The following is a 13,891-nucleotide window of genomic DNA, read 5'->3' on the forward strand; positions in this document are numbered from 1 at the left end:
CATCTTCCACACGGTAACACTCCGAATATTGCTAAAATGTCTACTAATCTAGGCATCACCCAAGACAACCCAAATCGTCTGAAGAAAACATTCTAAATGGCACAAGCAACCTCACAATGAAGTAGAAGATGATCCACAGACTCCAAGGTAATATTCAACCAAAGGATGAAAGGTTGCAAAGTTGCAAAAATAGATAGACAAAATACAGTTATGCCAAAATGCTTCTTTCAATTTTTATTTTTTTTAATAAGTAATACACATATTTGCAGATAACCTCATATTCAGCTCATAAAATCACAATTCATCCACCAATGTCCAAATCAGAAAATATTCAAAGTAATTTCAGCCATGAGCTTCAATAAAACAACAATGCAAGAGCATATGCAGAAGCATGTAAGAGCAAGTTTTAGAGTAGATCCAAGGAAAGTACCGAACAAAATCTCCTTTTAAAGCAGGAGTGCCAGAATATTGAATGCTTATGTCATCCCCATGATTAGCCCATACTGAAGATACAAAAACAATAATTATATGTAAAATCCAAGCTTCACATGGTAGAAGAACCACAAAAACTATGATGATTAGGTAAGTAGAAAATGATCACAACTAACATAACAAGCAACATAATCATTTTCTTAAAGCAAATTATTTGAAAAAGAAAAATGAATGTACTCACAGAATTTAAAGCTTTCATCAAAATTTGGATGTGAACTAATAGTTTCTTCGGCACCGAAAACACCAAGTCTTCTAAGTTGGGATTCCAGCATTTTCCGGCCTATCATGCTCTGCAACCATATTGTTATTTGTGTAAATTTTAAATATTAATAAGAAAAAAACAAGATGATTCCTTTCACATCATATTAAAAACTTGAAAAAAGAATCAGTAGAATAATAACTATAAAAAATAAATTTTTTTTGATAAGCAAAAAGAATAACTATAAAAAATAATTTATTTTATTAATTTATTTATTTAATAAAAAATAATTAATAATTTTTTTTTAATTAATTAATTAATTTATTAATAACCATAAAAAATTAATAAATTAATAAATAAAAAACCACCGAGGATAAGGAAGCATATGCCTTGCCTGCAATGTGAAAAGCATAAAGAGGAAAAAGATAATAAATTTGGTGACTCAATAATTATTGGTGATTGATTTTCTTTTTAATTTCAAAAAAAAAATGATAAAAAGCAGAATATTAATTACTGATTCCTTAGATCTCACCCTGCATTAAACAGACATCATAGTCTACACATGCAACTTTCAGGAGAGGCATAATTAACATGTTCTGTTTAACATTTATGTTAACCTACCTGTGTAACATTTGTACGGTCTAAGCAATCAATACAATTCGTCCTCACAACTCCAAGCTGCTCCTTCATTTTCTCACCCTTTTCGTTTAACAAAAGGTACCTACCAATTGTTAACAAAGAAGCAGCTCAGGAAATAAATTACTTACTTATTTTGGCTATGTCTCGGGTACATAAATTTGTGCTATAGAAAATGATTCTTCACACATTTTCATGGCAAAATCTAGTAAAAACTGAAAAAGCAGATCTCCATAACCAAAAAGAATGAAGCAAAATGTTATAAACAACCAATTCCAGCATGACACGCCAATTGTTTTTGTATTGATTAGTATTTAAGGACATGAGAAAGACAACAAAGTACAAATAATTAATGTCAGAGACTATATATCAACTACATATGTGGCATAACAACACTCTAGTTTATGAGTCTTTAAAATTGAGTCAAAACATCTCATATCTCTGACACAAAACCACACAAGTGCTTTTGATCAAAATTTTAAAGCTGAACCAACCTCAACAAGTAAATAGAAAACTGAAGAATTTAACTATTTCCATATGCACTATTGAAACCAAGTGCATCTATCAAGACTAAGTTAGATATTTGTTATCATCTGAAGGAAACCATACCCGTTTCTCTCAAGGAAATCCGAGATTTGCTCATAAAGGATTGAGAGGCGCTCAAAATGAACATGGCCGCAGATATGATGAAAATCGAAGTGCAAATATCTACAATAGTCAGTAGGTCTTAGCATGAGATGGAACAAAATAAAAAAGATATCTATACTTATATATTGTACAAGGTTAGTACGAAGGGAATTCTACCTTACATCATCACCAACAACATGCTGCATTGCTAATGCATATTTTTCACTTAGGCGTCCTTCACCTCCATGCTGCTCAGTGACAAAGGTCCATAAGAATAAATAGCTTAAATGGAATACACTCCTAATACACTTCTACACATATACAACCCACCCCCCATAGATATATGGATAGGATGTGACACCACATAAACATGCCTCTTGCCTTTATGAGGTAGAGAAATTGTGTAACTGATTAGTTAGGTAGAAAATCATATAAGTTATTCAACCAAAATTCATTACATAAAGGGGAAAAATACGTACCTTGTTGACAAGATCAACAGCGAAGACAGCCCCATATTTTTTTCTTAAATCCAGAAAATGTCGCTCAACTACTTGTGGCTGCATAAGTACACCATAGTCAAAGACAAGTAGAAAGCATTTGGTTTACAATCAAACAATGCAATCAATGAACAAATAACTACAACACTCACAGCTTCCTCAGGTCTCACAATTCCAAACTTGGGCTTATAAGTCAAATCAACAATTTGTTCCCAAAGCAATGGAATTGACCCTCGAACCTGCCAAGGCAAATGAGACAAACAGGATAAAGACGAGACAAAATAGATAAAAACACGCAAGCACAATACACTACTAGTGCTGCTAAAACTTTTTCAAGTATTAAATAAAAAAAATAAAAAAAAATTACATCTCTACATCTCTCCGTGTGATTGATGGTGAGCATCCTCACATTCTTATTTTGGCCATGCCTAAAAAACCATGTTCTTTACAAACCACCTAATGCTATAAAACATTTGTTTTTCTCTAAGAATCTGAAAGAAATGGAATTTAACTATCATGGCCACAAGAACCATGCAAGGCAATTTTCAACTCAAGAAATTTCATTCTGAGCACCTTTAGTTAGTAAAAATACCCCTTATCTCAGTGGTCCAAACTCATGTCCGGTACTAAAGTGGAAATTTAAGTTCAAGGTCAGACTGTAGGAGAAAAATTAACAAGTGAAAGAAGAGGGTAATCATAGTATCTCATTATGTAAACAAAAACTTCATAACCACAGTATATTTTCATTATGCACATGTTCTCATTCCACTTGGAGCTACCATCTGTCTCACTGAGAGAATAGTCATGTCTCCCTGCTTTTGCCACATGCATATTAAGCTCTTACCATTTCAAAGCATGGAGGCAAATTCTAGCATCTCTTTTCACTCTGCTATTTTTGGCAATCTGAAAGTGAGAAAACTTAAAAAAAAAAAAAATTCAAAACCCTGGACAGATCACCAAGGCATTGTTAACAGAATTTGCAACCACTTGCTTGTAAAGAGTCAGTGAGTGGTAATTTTGGAGGAATTCAGTCCTTAATCCACGTTGAGATTGTGGTATCCATCAACTTATTAGCAAATTACTGGTATCTTTTTCACATAGATTGTCAAGGGTACAATCTATGTTATTATATGGTTTAAAAACAAATTATAATATGTACCATACCAAGCCACAAGACCCACTTTATCCACAAAATTTTAGCCCATCAATCAGCAGTACTATCACTCTTAACATTCATGAAAATTGATTTCCCCAGTGCCTTATGCAAAACTTACTCTTTTATGTTTAGCATTTAGGACTTCATATTTGTATAAAGAAAGGAAGAAAGTAGATAACAAGTCATAACATGAATAAATTCATATTTAAAAATGTATAAAATATTACCTGAAGAAATGATGCTGAAAACCCATTAAATTGCATAATTTGCTCAGTTTCCACAAAATTTGCAACATAACCATCAGAATCAGCCCCTCTTCTCCACATCCGAGTGCCTAGCAAGAAATGCAACTATTGTCAAGTAGAGTAGCAAGGCAATACAAGGCTAGTACTATATGCCACTTTGATAGAGAAAACAGTTGTACGTCTTTCAATGTGCAACTATGCAGAAATACTAGGTGCTTCGCAAACTTTAATGGCACAAACATATGGTTATCTTTTAATCATGCTATCATGCAGTCAGCAGAATCTGTGAAGTTGTAAGAAAAATCAGTCAGCATGTGAAGTGTTCTCATTAGAGACTTCTTTGAATAATGGATCATTTTATATCCAATCAAACCACAAGATGTCAAGATTGGAAGCATATATCTTTCAAATTTATTTGTGATGAATCTTTCTACAAGCTTCTAGATATCGTGGCCACTGCCCACATCATGTTCTTCAAAAGGATGTTCATAGGGGACACCTTAAGTGTGTGGGTTAAAAAAATTTAAAATGCATTAATCATGCCCCATTATTATCAATAAAATGGTTAATTACCGACACAATTGCTAGCTTTGCATTGATTTACAAATGAATTCTTCTTTTGGAAGTAGTAATTTACAAATGATTTTAAAATCAAAGCTTTACAAATGATCCTACGATCAAAACCTTCCTTAATCTACCACAGCCCCTACTAGGTCCATCAGATATATATTTTAGCCCATTTTTCAATTTGAATAAATACAATCCTCCTCTATCAGTTAATTACTGCAAATGAAAACAGTCAGTCAAATGGTGAAAACACTAATAATCCATCCAGATATACATATCAAAACAGTAGTGAATTACTCATTTTCTTAATTACTTCCCTAGAAGATATACTACTGAACTTGTCTTTGTGCAAAATGTAATAATTATTGTAAATGAACAGACTGAACTACAGACTAAAAAATTTAAAAGGTAGTACAAGTTTTGGATACCATTTCTCCTTGAGCATCTCCTAGCAATCAGGGTAACATCAATAATATCTTTCCCGATGGCTGCTTGAAAGTTATGAAAGCTTGATGATCAATTAAGGAAAAACTTCAAATGGAAAGACAGTATTAAATCCATCCAGCAGTTAACAGTTAAATTACATGAGCTACTAACTATATAATATATGTTCTCAAGCAATGATACAAAAATCTAAACCAACAACAAGATAAGGATATTCCCTTGGATAACAGGTAGTAAGTAGGGATCAAGCTGCACAAAGGTAACCATATAAATGTTTCAGTAGTTAGTAAACTACCACGAAAATTAAGCGTGTATCACTGACAACAAGTTTGGCATCAACCTGACCTTGTTATCTATGAGAACTTCCAACATATAGTTGTTCCAGAGAAATCTAGGTTCTGCCTGTGGCAAAACAATTGGTAACATTAGCAAAACACCCCATGCACTAGAAAACTAAAATTACAAGGAAAATCAATGAAGCTTGAACATCATGAAGACAGAGATTGAAAACCAGTATTCACATATGGTTGTAGGCACAACCAACATAAGAAAAGGAACTACTTCTATGATGAAGGCTTACTTGTCTCCAAAGAGGAAGCAATTTAGACGCATCACCCAGATCATGTAATCGCTGTGCGCTGCACCAAAGAAAAAAGTAAAATCATTTGATAATGACCAATTTAGTTTTACCTTAAACTCGAAATGAGCAAGCATCATTAATGGTTAGTTAGTTAAACTAAGTTGTAATATCATAAATGTTGAATCTAAATATTTAGTGCCTCCATCAGTTGCAATTAAAATATCTTCCGTCGTAAGTTGAAACCAATTTTAAATAACTCATATATTGATCTGGTTTGCCTTTTTGGCCTAATGTTCAACCTCTTTTTCTAGACTCCTCTTTCGATCAAAGGCCAAAAGAAGAATACTGACTTCTTCTTTTTTTTTTCTTTTTTTTTTCTTTTTTGAGCAGGAATGGGAGCCAACTCTTTGTTGCTCAACAACTTTATCTATGTATATCTGTATATTTGGTTCCAGCCACAACTAAAAAGAGACAATTGCCATTAACATGGAAAAAATGATCACCTCAGTGTTAAATTGGTGTCATATGAGAAATACAGACCAGAAGTCCTCTCTGCAACATTTAACAGCCCAGAAAACTCATTCTCCATCTTTTTCTGCCAAAGTTCACATAACAATTACCAAGTTTAAATGAAATTCCATCCAAATAAGACAAACCAACAGTAAAGCAACAACTTACCTGTTCTTCAGGGGAATTTTCAAGAGAATGATTACAGGGAAAAATCTTCAGTGATGAAACTTTAAAGATTGGATGCCCCAAGTAAGATCCAACAGATTCACGTTCCGTTATTACTATTAAATATGACCCTAAAAGCACAGAAACATAAATATAATCAACCATGTGGCAAATCCAGTGCAATCAATTATTAGAACATGAAATACACACCTCACACACATATATCACATATGCAAGTTTTTTTTTTTTTTTTTGTGGGGGGGTGTTGGTGTTTGGGAATCCAATCTGTGAGCACTTTAAAATATGATAGTCTGAAAGGTTTGCACCATCTGAGACCATCACAAAGCTAGCAAAAGTTAACCCAAGTCAACAAACATGTTATTTAATCTTTCCTTCCTCCGTTTTTAGTTCTATTTAGTCCACTGATCCTACATGGCACTGCAGTTCTGCCAATTAAGTCTGGCTAAAGGCATATCCTCTGCTATCCTCGGCAGTCAGTTACAACTGTGCCTTTTTGCATGTCCCAAGTTCATCTGTCTACTATTACCAAAAATTAGGATAAACAATAATATGTAATATATCCTCCCACCTATGCAATATGGCCCAAAAGCTAAAACCCAGACAAAACTAAATATCAGCATCAATCACAGTCAATGAACTGTAAACAACTACCGAGAATGTTTATAGCCATTAAATATGCTACCATCTTCCAATACTCTATAACCCACCATGGTTAATGTATGCTATCATAAATGAAAAGGGGAATAGCTCTTATACAAGCAACAGAATAGTGAATACTGAACATATAGTAAGTCAAGGTTCTACATCATAAAACATAAACGAATAAATTTTGAGTGTTTGATAAGATGTTTTACCTGCCAAGAGCTTTAGCATCCCAATTACACCAAAAATTGTCCGGATTTTAGGAACCCAAACAGAGTTGCACTCTGGAAGTTCATCTGAAGGTGACAAAAGAAAGGCCCATCAAGTAACGTTCACAATTAACACCACTCAACAATACACAACATATAGAACAGAAACCAAGACACAAAACAGCAAGAAGAATGAACCCACCAATCAAATTCAGCGAGCCGTCCTTTCGACTGATTGCCAAGGAGGAACCACAAGAGCCATCAGTGGGCTCAACAACATACTGATCTGGAAATTCCCATAGCCGCATTCGTGTATATAGCTTTTGACTAGAATCTGCCCTCTCCATCATTATTGAAAACAAAAAATCCACTGGTAACAACAACAACATCGACAACAAACACTGAGTCATGTACCAGTCACCAAATGCAACAATCCCTCACTAATCGGTGGCCAATTCAAAAAGACAATAATTCAAGCATGAATGAGACATGCATGTAAAAATAAAAAATAAACAAATCACAAATAAATGCAAATTTTCTCTGAGCTAAAAATAGAAAATGGAGACAAGTCAATTTCACATTATGCTGAGTAAGAAACCAAATCCAAATTCATCTCTGATATTTCTGTTGGCTAGCAAGAAATCTTTAAAAACGGTGGAATCATGTACCAATTCCTGGTGATAAACTATCGACCTCAATAATTCAAGCATGCATGAAACAAATACATCGAAAAGTAATTATTTTTCAAAAAAAAAATCACAAAAAAATTCCAATTTTCAAAATTACATCTTATCCTAAGAAAGAAATCCATCTTATACCACCTCAAACTAAATCCAATAGATTTGAACCAGCATTCAACGTTAACAATTTCTCCTACTTGCCCACCCTTTCTCAGCAGCCAAACAAACCCTAGAAGGATAGAAAGTAGGCGTGGCTTACCTGGCGGGAGATCCCACGAAAAAATCACGTGTTAAAGGGAATGAGATCCAACATCAATCTCACAAAGAACGTAGTGGAAACTGGAACCGCACCCGGCACCACCAAGTTTCAGTGTGCGCGTTACGCAAGGTATCACGGAACTTGAGATCGGTTGTAATTTACAAAGGCAGCAAATTGTGGCGGACGACTTTGCCCGCGTCTCGCACCTGAAGAGCGTTGTTTACGGACGTGGAATGTGCTTATTGGGTGGTGACCCAGTAATAGGGGAGAGAGTCCTGAGAGTCTGAGACATGGTCGGTGAGGAATATGCCTCTAAAAAAACAGTAAAAGGTTGGACAAAACCAAACAGAACAATAGTGACTTTAGTTGTAGAGTTTGGGAAAACTTTACAAAGGTTTGAAAATATTTTCACAAATTTCAAAATCTTTTAATTTTACCCTTCACTTTTCAATTTGGTGCAATTTATCATTTTTGTCAAATTTTGGGCATTAAAAGTGATGAAATGACTTTTATACTCTTAAAATATTTATAAAATTTCAAATATACCCTTAATTTCAAATTAAAATTAAAAAAAAAAAATTAAAAATTGAAGGGTAATTAGATCTTTTTAGTGGTTTCCATTAGGGTTTAATGACAAAAATTGACAAAAAAAATTGTCAATTGCATCAAATTAAAGGTTCAGTAAATGAAATTGAGAGTTTTTAAAATTTGTAGAAGTCTTATCAAAATACGTGATAATTTAGGGGTCGTAAGTGAAGTGATCCCTTAAAGTAATGATATAAAGAGTACTAGAGTCCTCCTATTTGATGTGATTTTTAAAATCGTTTTGAATTTAAGATGATTATTATTGAATTGAATCTATTAGCGATTTTAAAAGTTACATCACATTTAAAAGAACTTTAATTCTCCTTATATTATTACTCTTCGTTTTACTACTAGCAGTGGCGGAGCCACGTTTGTGTTTGGGGGTGCCACAACGATTTAAAAAAAAAAAAAAAAATCCTTTTCCTTGCTCTGTGACCACTTGTTGGCACTCTGAGCTTATATGCACACCAAGAAAATAAGAACAAATAGTTAGTAGAAGAAGAACTTAATAATAAAACCTTCATATATATATATATATATATGAATACAAGTTGCTGCTAGGAGACTGATGGTGAACACAACTGGGAGAGAAGTAGAGTTTGGCATTTTTTTTTTTTTTTTTTCCATGGGTGGTCATGAACTGGATGTGTATAGATTTTTATGTTTTAGACGGAAAGAATCTGCTTACTTTTTTTTATTCCGAAAGTGTTATAATATTGATGCTGTTGTGTTGTGATATTGTTTAGTTTCTTTAGATTCGATACTTGATGATTATATATATATAAGAGAACGTAAAGTGCAGTTATAGACACTTTTTTTTTTTTTTTGATATAGTGCCGACATGTTACATTTCTAATAGAACAATTTGAACACATATTTATGAAATTTTTTTTTTTTTTTTTTTTGTGATGCATATATTGTGTAAATTGCCAAATTCTTAGGGTAGAGAAAAATTTTAGGACGCTAAAAAAATTTTGGCGGCACCTCCAATATGAATTGTCTGGCTCCGCCACTGACTACGAGGCGTGATTGAACTATTTATCAATGGAGCATTGATATTATTTGTCACTAAGTATATAACTGATATTTTCTATTTTTTTTTTAAAAAAAAAAATCATATTGTAATTCATCAAAAATGAAGTTCGATGTGTTTGGACCGTTCTATCATCTCCAATGACTATTCGGTGTTTTGCACGCAGGGATAGAGCCATAAATTATTATGGGCCGGGGCCGGGGCCGGAGCCAAAAAAATTTACTGCTAGAGGCCCGTATCTTATAATAATTTTTATACCTCATAAATTTTATTTATTTATTTATTTATTTTTGGTTTACCTTAAAAATTTGTTGTTCTTAAGAATTGAGGGAGCCATGGCCTATGTCAGTCTGCCCTCCCTCCGTCAATGCTTGCACGCCATTCCTGTAGCTTGTAAGTCACTTCTTTTTCTTTTCTTTTTTTCTTTTATTTTTTGTTATTGACATTTAAACTATTTATTATAAATGAATGAGCAAATGAGCAATTTATATTAGGCTTGTAACTGGCCCGGCCACCTCCGCCATCCACTTGCCTGCATGGTTACGGGTGGATTGTACGTCTAGCACATTATTCCGACTCCGAGAATGCGGATAGCGAATTTTGGGAAGGCAGTGACGGATATTATCTGCCCTCTAGGCTCTAGCTATGTATATTTACAAAACGACCTCGTTTCGTCTAAAATAAAAAATAAAAAATCTTCTAGAATCAGTTTTCGTTCTTTCTCATTTTCAAAGAACAATCTTCATGGGCCGTCACCCAAACTCTCTTCCCCCTCTTCGTCCCCTCAGGATTCCTTTCGGCTTCGTCGATCGATCTAGTTTTGCACTAAGCAAACATTTTCGGCTTTGATGGGCTGAGCCTCGATCGAGTTGAGTTTTGTTAAGAGACATCTCTTGTATGCGCATTTTAATTTATTGGTATGGTTTTATTTTTATGTAAAGTTAATAATTAAATATGCAGATAAAATGTATAGAGAAATGCTATACACTGCAATTTTATTCTACTTTATTGCATTATGTTGACGTCAGAGCGGATTTACCTTATTGGTTGGGGGTCCTTATATATTAGAGAAGTTGAATTCGGGTGATTATTGAAATTAAAGTTAATAGTTGGTGTAATGCAAATATTAAAATTAAACAAACATATATATTTTCACTTTTTCACGTAATGGAACAAAATTTCTGTAAGAAAACTCTTTTTGCCTAACGAACGTTACTGTCCATGGTTATTATGAGTTTGTAACAGAGATTCGTAAAATATTTAAGCGGGCTGGGAAGTTGAATCCCTATCACACACTTTTGTTAAATGCATGAGACCAGAATGATAAATTAAACAAGGGTTTCTTAGATAATTCCCAGATATTCAAGTAAATCTATATTAGACGACGATAACAAAAACTTTAAAATTAAATTCCTTCCTTCCCATTGAGTTACATCTGAGAACCATGCATGCATGCATGATCCTTTCCGTCAAGTTACTGCTTGCATGGATGACGCAGCAATTCCATATATAGCATTTGGTAAAAACGGCAGTGAAAACTTAAAACCCTAGACTATATCTCTTGGATGGCAGGCAAAAACTGTGAATTATCATTTGAATTGTTTATTAATGTATTTATCTTCGAAAAATAAAACAAAGATACTAACAAACATGGCCTAAATCCGTAGATCTATACCCTGGATGCCATGCATGCATGCAAATTAGCAAGATCTTTATTCATTTCCTTCCTCACTGATAAATAAGTGTATCACTGTAAATGAAGACGCCGGCTCACTGCATGCATGCATGTAAAGTTTCATGCTGATTAAGATTAATACGTCAAAAGAAAAAGTAAAAACCTTATGAATGACAATCACCAATTTCATTTGACACACTATTCTAAATTCTAATAGAAGAAAGTAATAATAAGTGTTTAATTTATTAGAGTAACAAAGAGCTCCAAGAGCACATTATTCAATGGCGTCCAACAACAAAGGAGGACAACAGCTGCTAGCGATCGAGAACAGAGAAAACAAAGAGAGTACAGAGGTTGGGCAAAACGCCCGAGTCTTATTATTACTCATGCATGAATCCCATGCATGATGGACGACGACTTCAAACAACGTAAAAATGCGCGAGACATGCGGACAAAAGAATCACCCTTTGGATAATTAGGAAGAAGAGGCACTGTCCTCCTCATCATCCTTCTCTGGAGCCGGCGGCATATTCAGATCAAACCTGGGAGACTTCGAAGGAGAGCCTTTCTCTTGCGGCTCGTTGAGATCAATTCCTAGCCCTCCTTCTCTCCCTGCCAATGAAGCGGAAGCCCCGTCACCAGTACCCTCATTTCCTTCAGCACCAGCCCCTGCATTCATGTTTGCCAGCACGCCCTCAGCCACACTAAGAAGAGTTGAAGCGATTTCTTCTCTCCCCTCCAGTAATCCAAAAGGGTCCCATGTTCCAGTTGGTGGAGGAAACACCCCACGCCATTGACGATCGGGATGGGACCTTCAACAAGTTCAAAACAAAATACCATAATAAATAGAAAATAGGAGTTCAAAATAACGAACCCACTTACTTAAAATTTGAAAATGCAGATTTTTCAACAAAATCATAGTATTAAACGTACGCTCTTAGTATGATGATCTGACCATAAAAATCAACATTTGCATCAACAAAACTCGTAAAAAAATATTCAAATTTGCTGATTTATATATATATATATATATATATGCTGAGTATGCTAAATAGCATTTATCTTTTAGGGCGGTGGACCATATCATGTATTGTAACAGACCTCATGTGTCCAAACAAAGCCTTCCACGAGTGGAAGTGCTTCCCGCACACCACGCAGTCGGGGTCGCGCGTTGGAGGATCAAGCAACTCCACCTTCCTCTTTGGTTTCTGAACGCCACTGCTCGTGGCACCCGAAACGCCACTGCTCGTGGCACCCGAATCTTCCTTTCGGCTACCTCTCCGCTTCTTCGGCGGGGTAACAGTAACAGTAACTGTCACCCTCTGATCAGTTTCTTGCGTAGGGGCAGCGTCGGTGGCAGCATCAGCACCCTGAGGCGTCTCCTGGCCGAGTTGTTGTTTCTCAGCGGAGGAGGGGGAGTCCTTAGGGTTCTGATTGTTGTTGTTGTTGTCGTCGTCGTCGTTCATGGTGATGGTGAAAGAGATGATCAACTACTGTGTTGTTGGCTGTGCGAGAGAGAACAAAGATTGAAACAGTATTATCTGTGTGCCTCCCTCCCGCATGTTCTCACATTGTAGATGTGGCCTCGTTATATAATGGTGGGAGATTTTACAGTTTTGGACAGTTACAAGGATTTACAGCCATTCTTAACTCCCATATTCGCACCAAAGGGCGCGACGCTCTTCTCTTTTCTTTTTTTGTATTTTCCATTTTTTTTGAAAGGGTACGACGCTTGACGCTTCATGTTTAAGTCCAGAACTCCGTGGATGTACGGACGAGATTGTGCTTGTGCATGGAGACTTACACTGCTCGTTCAGTTCTGGAGAAGCGGGAAGCTTCATCAGCCAAAGAAAGAAAGAACATGGAAAATGAGAGAGGCGGGAAACGAACCAGGGTACCGTTTGGTTGAGGTGAAATGACGATAATGCCCCTACTTGACAGCGTGGATCGAGCTTAGTTTGCCACTATAATACAAATACGGAAATAAAGTTTTTGAACAAAAAAATGTATATTTTACGTCAGTATATTGAGATTGGACTACTTTTAATATATACGTACCTTTCTAGCCGGACATCCCCCTCCCTGAGTGTACTTTTTCATTCAGATTTTTTCATCAAATAAGAATCCCAAGTTCTCTCTACGACGATTTTAATGTTAATTTTATTCTCTTTGTTGTGGTTATTAAATTCTTTTTTAGTTGCAATAGACGTTTCTTTAAGCAATCTTTCCACTGAAGTACTACGTACCTCAAAATTCATCATTTTTTGCGGTTCCTTTTTTTTTACTATGTAAAAAAGGCTGAGTTTTTCTTTAAATTAGGTTAGAAAAAATTCTTTTAATTTAATTTATAAAAGTTGAAATAAATTTTATTAAAAATTCATGTACTTCAAAAACTCTCATTTTGGATCCTTAAACTTCCATTTTCTCTCACTTTAGACCCATCTGTTAGTTTTCAATGTTAAATGCCCATTATACCCCTACCCAGCGTACTTAAAATTTCGAAAATGACCAAAACTACAGCACCCACCCCAGCCCAAAACGACACCGTTTTGGGCATTAAATTTTTTTTTTTTTTTTTTTAACCCTGAACTTCCGGCCGATTTTGCAGATCCTCCTGTACTTCAAAAACTCTCATTTTGGACCCTTAAACTTCCATTTTCTCTCACTTT

General features: G+C 35.1%; 1 protein-coding gene across 1 annotated transcript in view; it reads right to left on the reverse strand.

Annotated features, from left to right (window-relative positions):
• Nucleotides 1-8,246, reverse strand: part of LOC132170289 (phosphoinositide phosphatase SAC6) — a 12,713-nt gene extending 4,467 nt beyond the window's left edge. Inside the window, exons 1-17 of the mRNA XM_059581210.1 lie at nt 7,930-8,246; nt 7,193-7,360; nt 6,994-7,077; nt 6,122-6,249; nt 5,947-6,038; nt 5,444-5,501; nt 5,209-5,265; nt 5,079-5,112; nt 4,848-4,928; nt 3,835-3,941; nt 2,604-2,690; nt 2,434-2,511; nt 2,132-2,202; nt 1,937-2,035; nt 1,313-1,412; nt 674-782; nt 431-503 (exon numbers count right to left, since the gene is read on the reverse strand). Coding sequence (XP_059437193.1) covers nt 431-503; nt 674-782; nt 1,313-1,412; nt 1,937-2,035; nt 2,132-2,202; nt 2,434-2,511; nt 2,604-2,690; nt 3,835-3,941; nt 4,848-4,928; nt 5,079-5,112; nt 5,209-5,265; nt 5,444-5,501; nt 5,947-6,038; nt 6,122-6,249; nt 6,994-7,077; nt 7,193-7,340 — 1,406 coding nt within the window. The 5' untranslated portion in view covers nt 7,341-7,360; nt 7,930-8,246. The remainder of the gene's footprint in view (nt 1-430; nt 504-673; nt 783-1,312; nt 1,413-1,936; nt 2,036-2,131; nt 2,203-2,433; nt 2,512-2,603; nt 2,691-3,834; nt 3,942-4,847; nt 4,929-5,078; nt 5,113-5,208; nt 5,266-5,443; nt 5,502-5,946; nt 6,039-6,121; nt 6,250-6,993; nt 7,078-7,192; nt 7,361-7,929) is intronic.
• Between the last annotated feature and the right edge of the window lie 5,645 nt (nt 8,247-13,891).

This window comes from Corylus avellana, chromosome ca2 (genome assembly GCF_901000735.1).
Source record: "Corylus avellana chromosome ca2, CavTom2PMs-1.0".
NCBI lineage: Eukaryota > Viridiplantae > Streptophyta > Magnoliopsida > Fagales > Betulaceae > Corylus > Corylus avellana.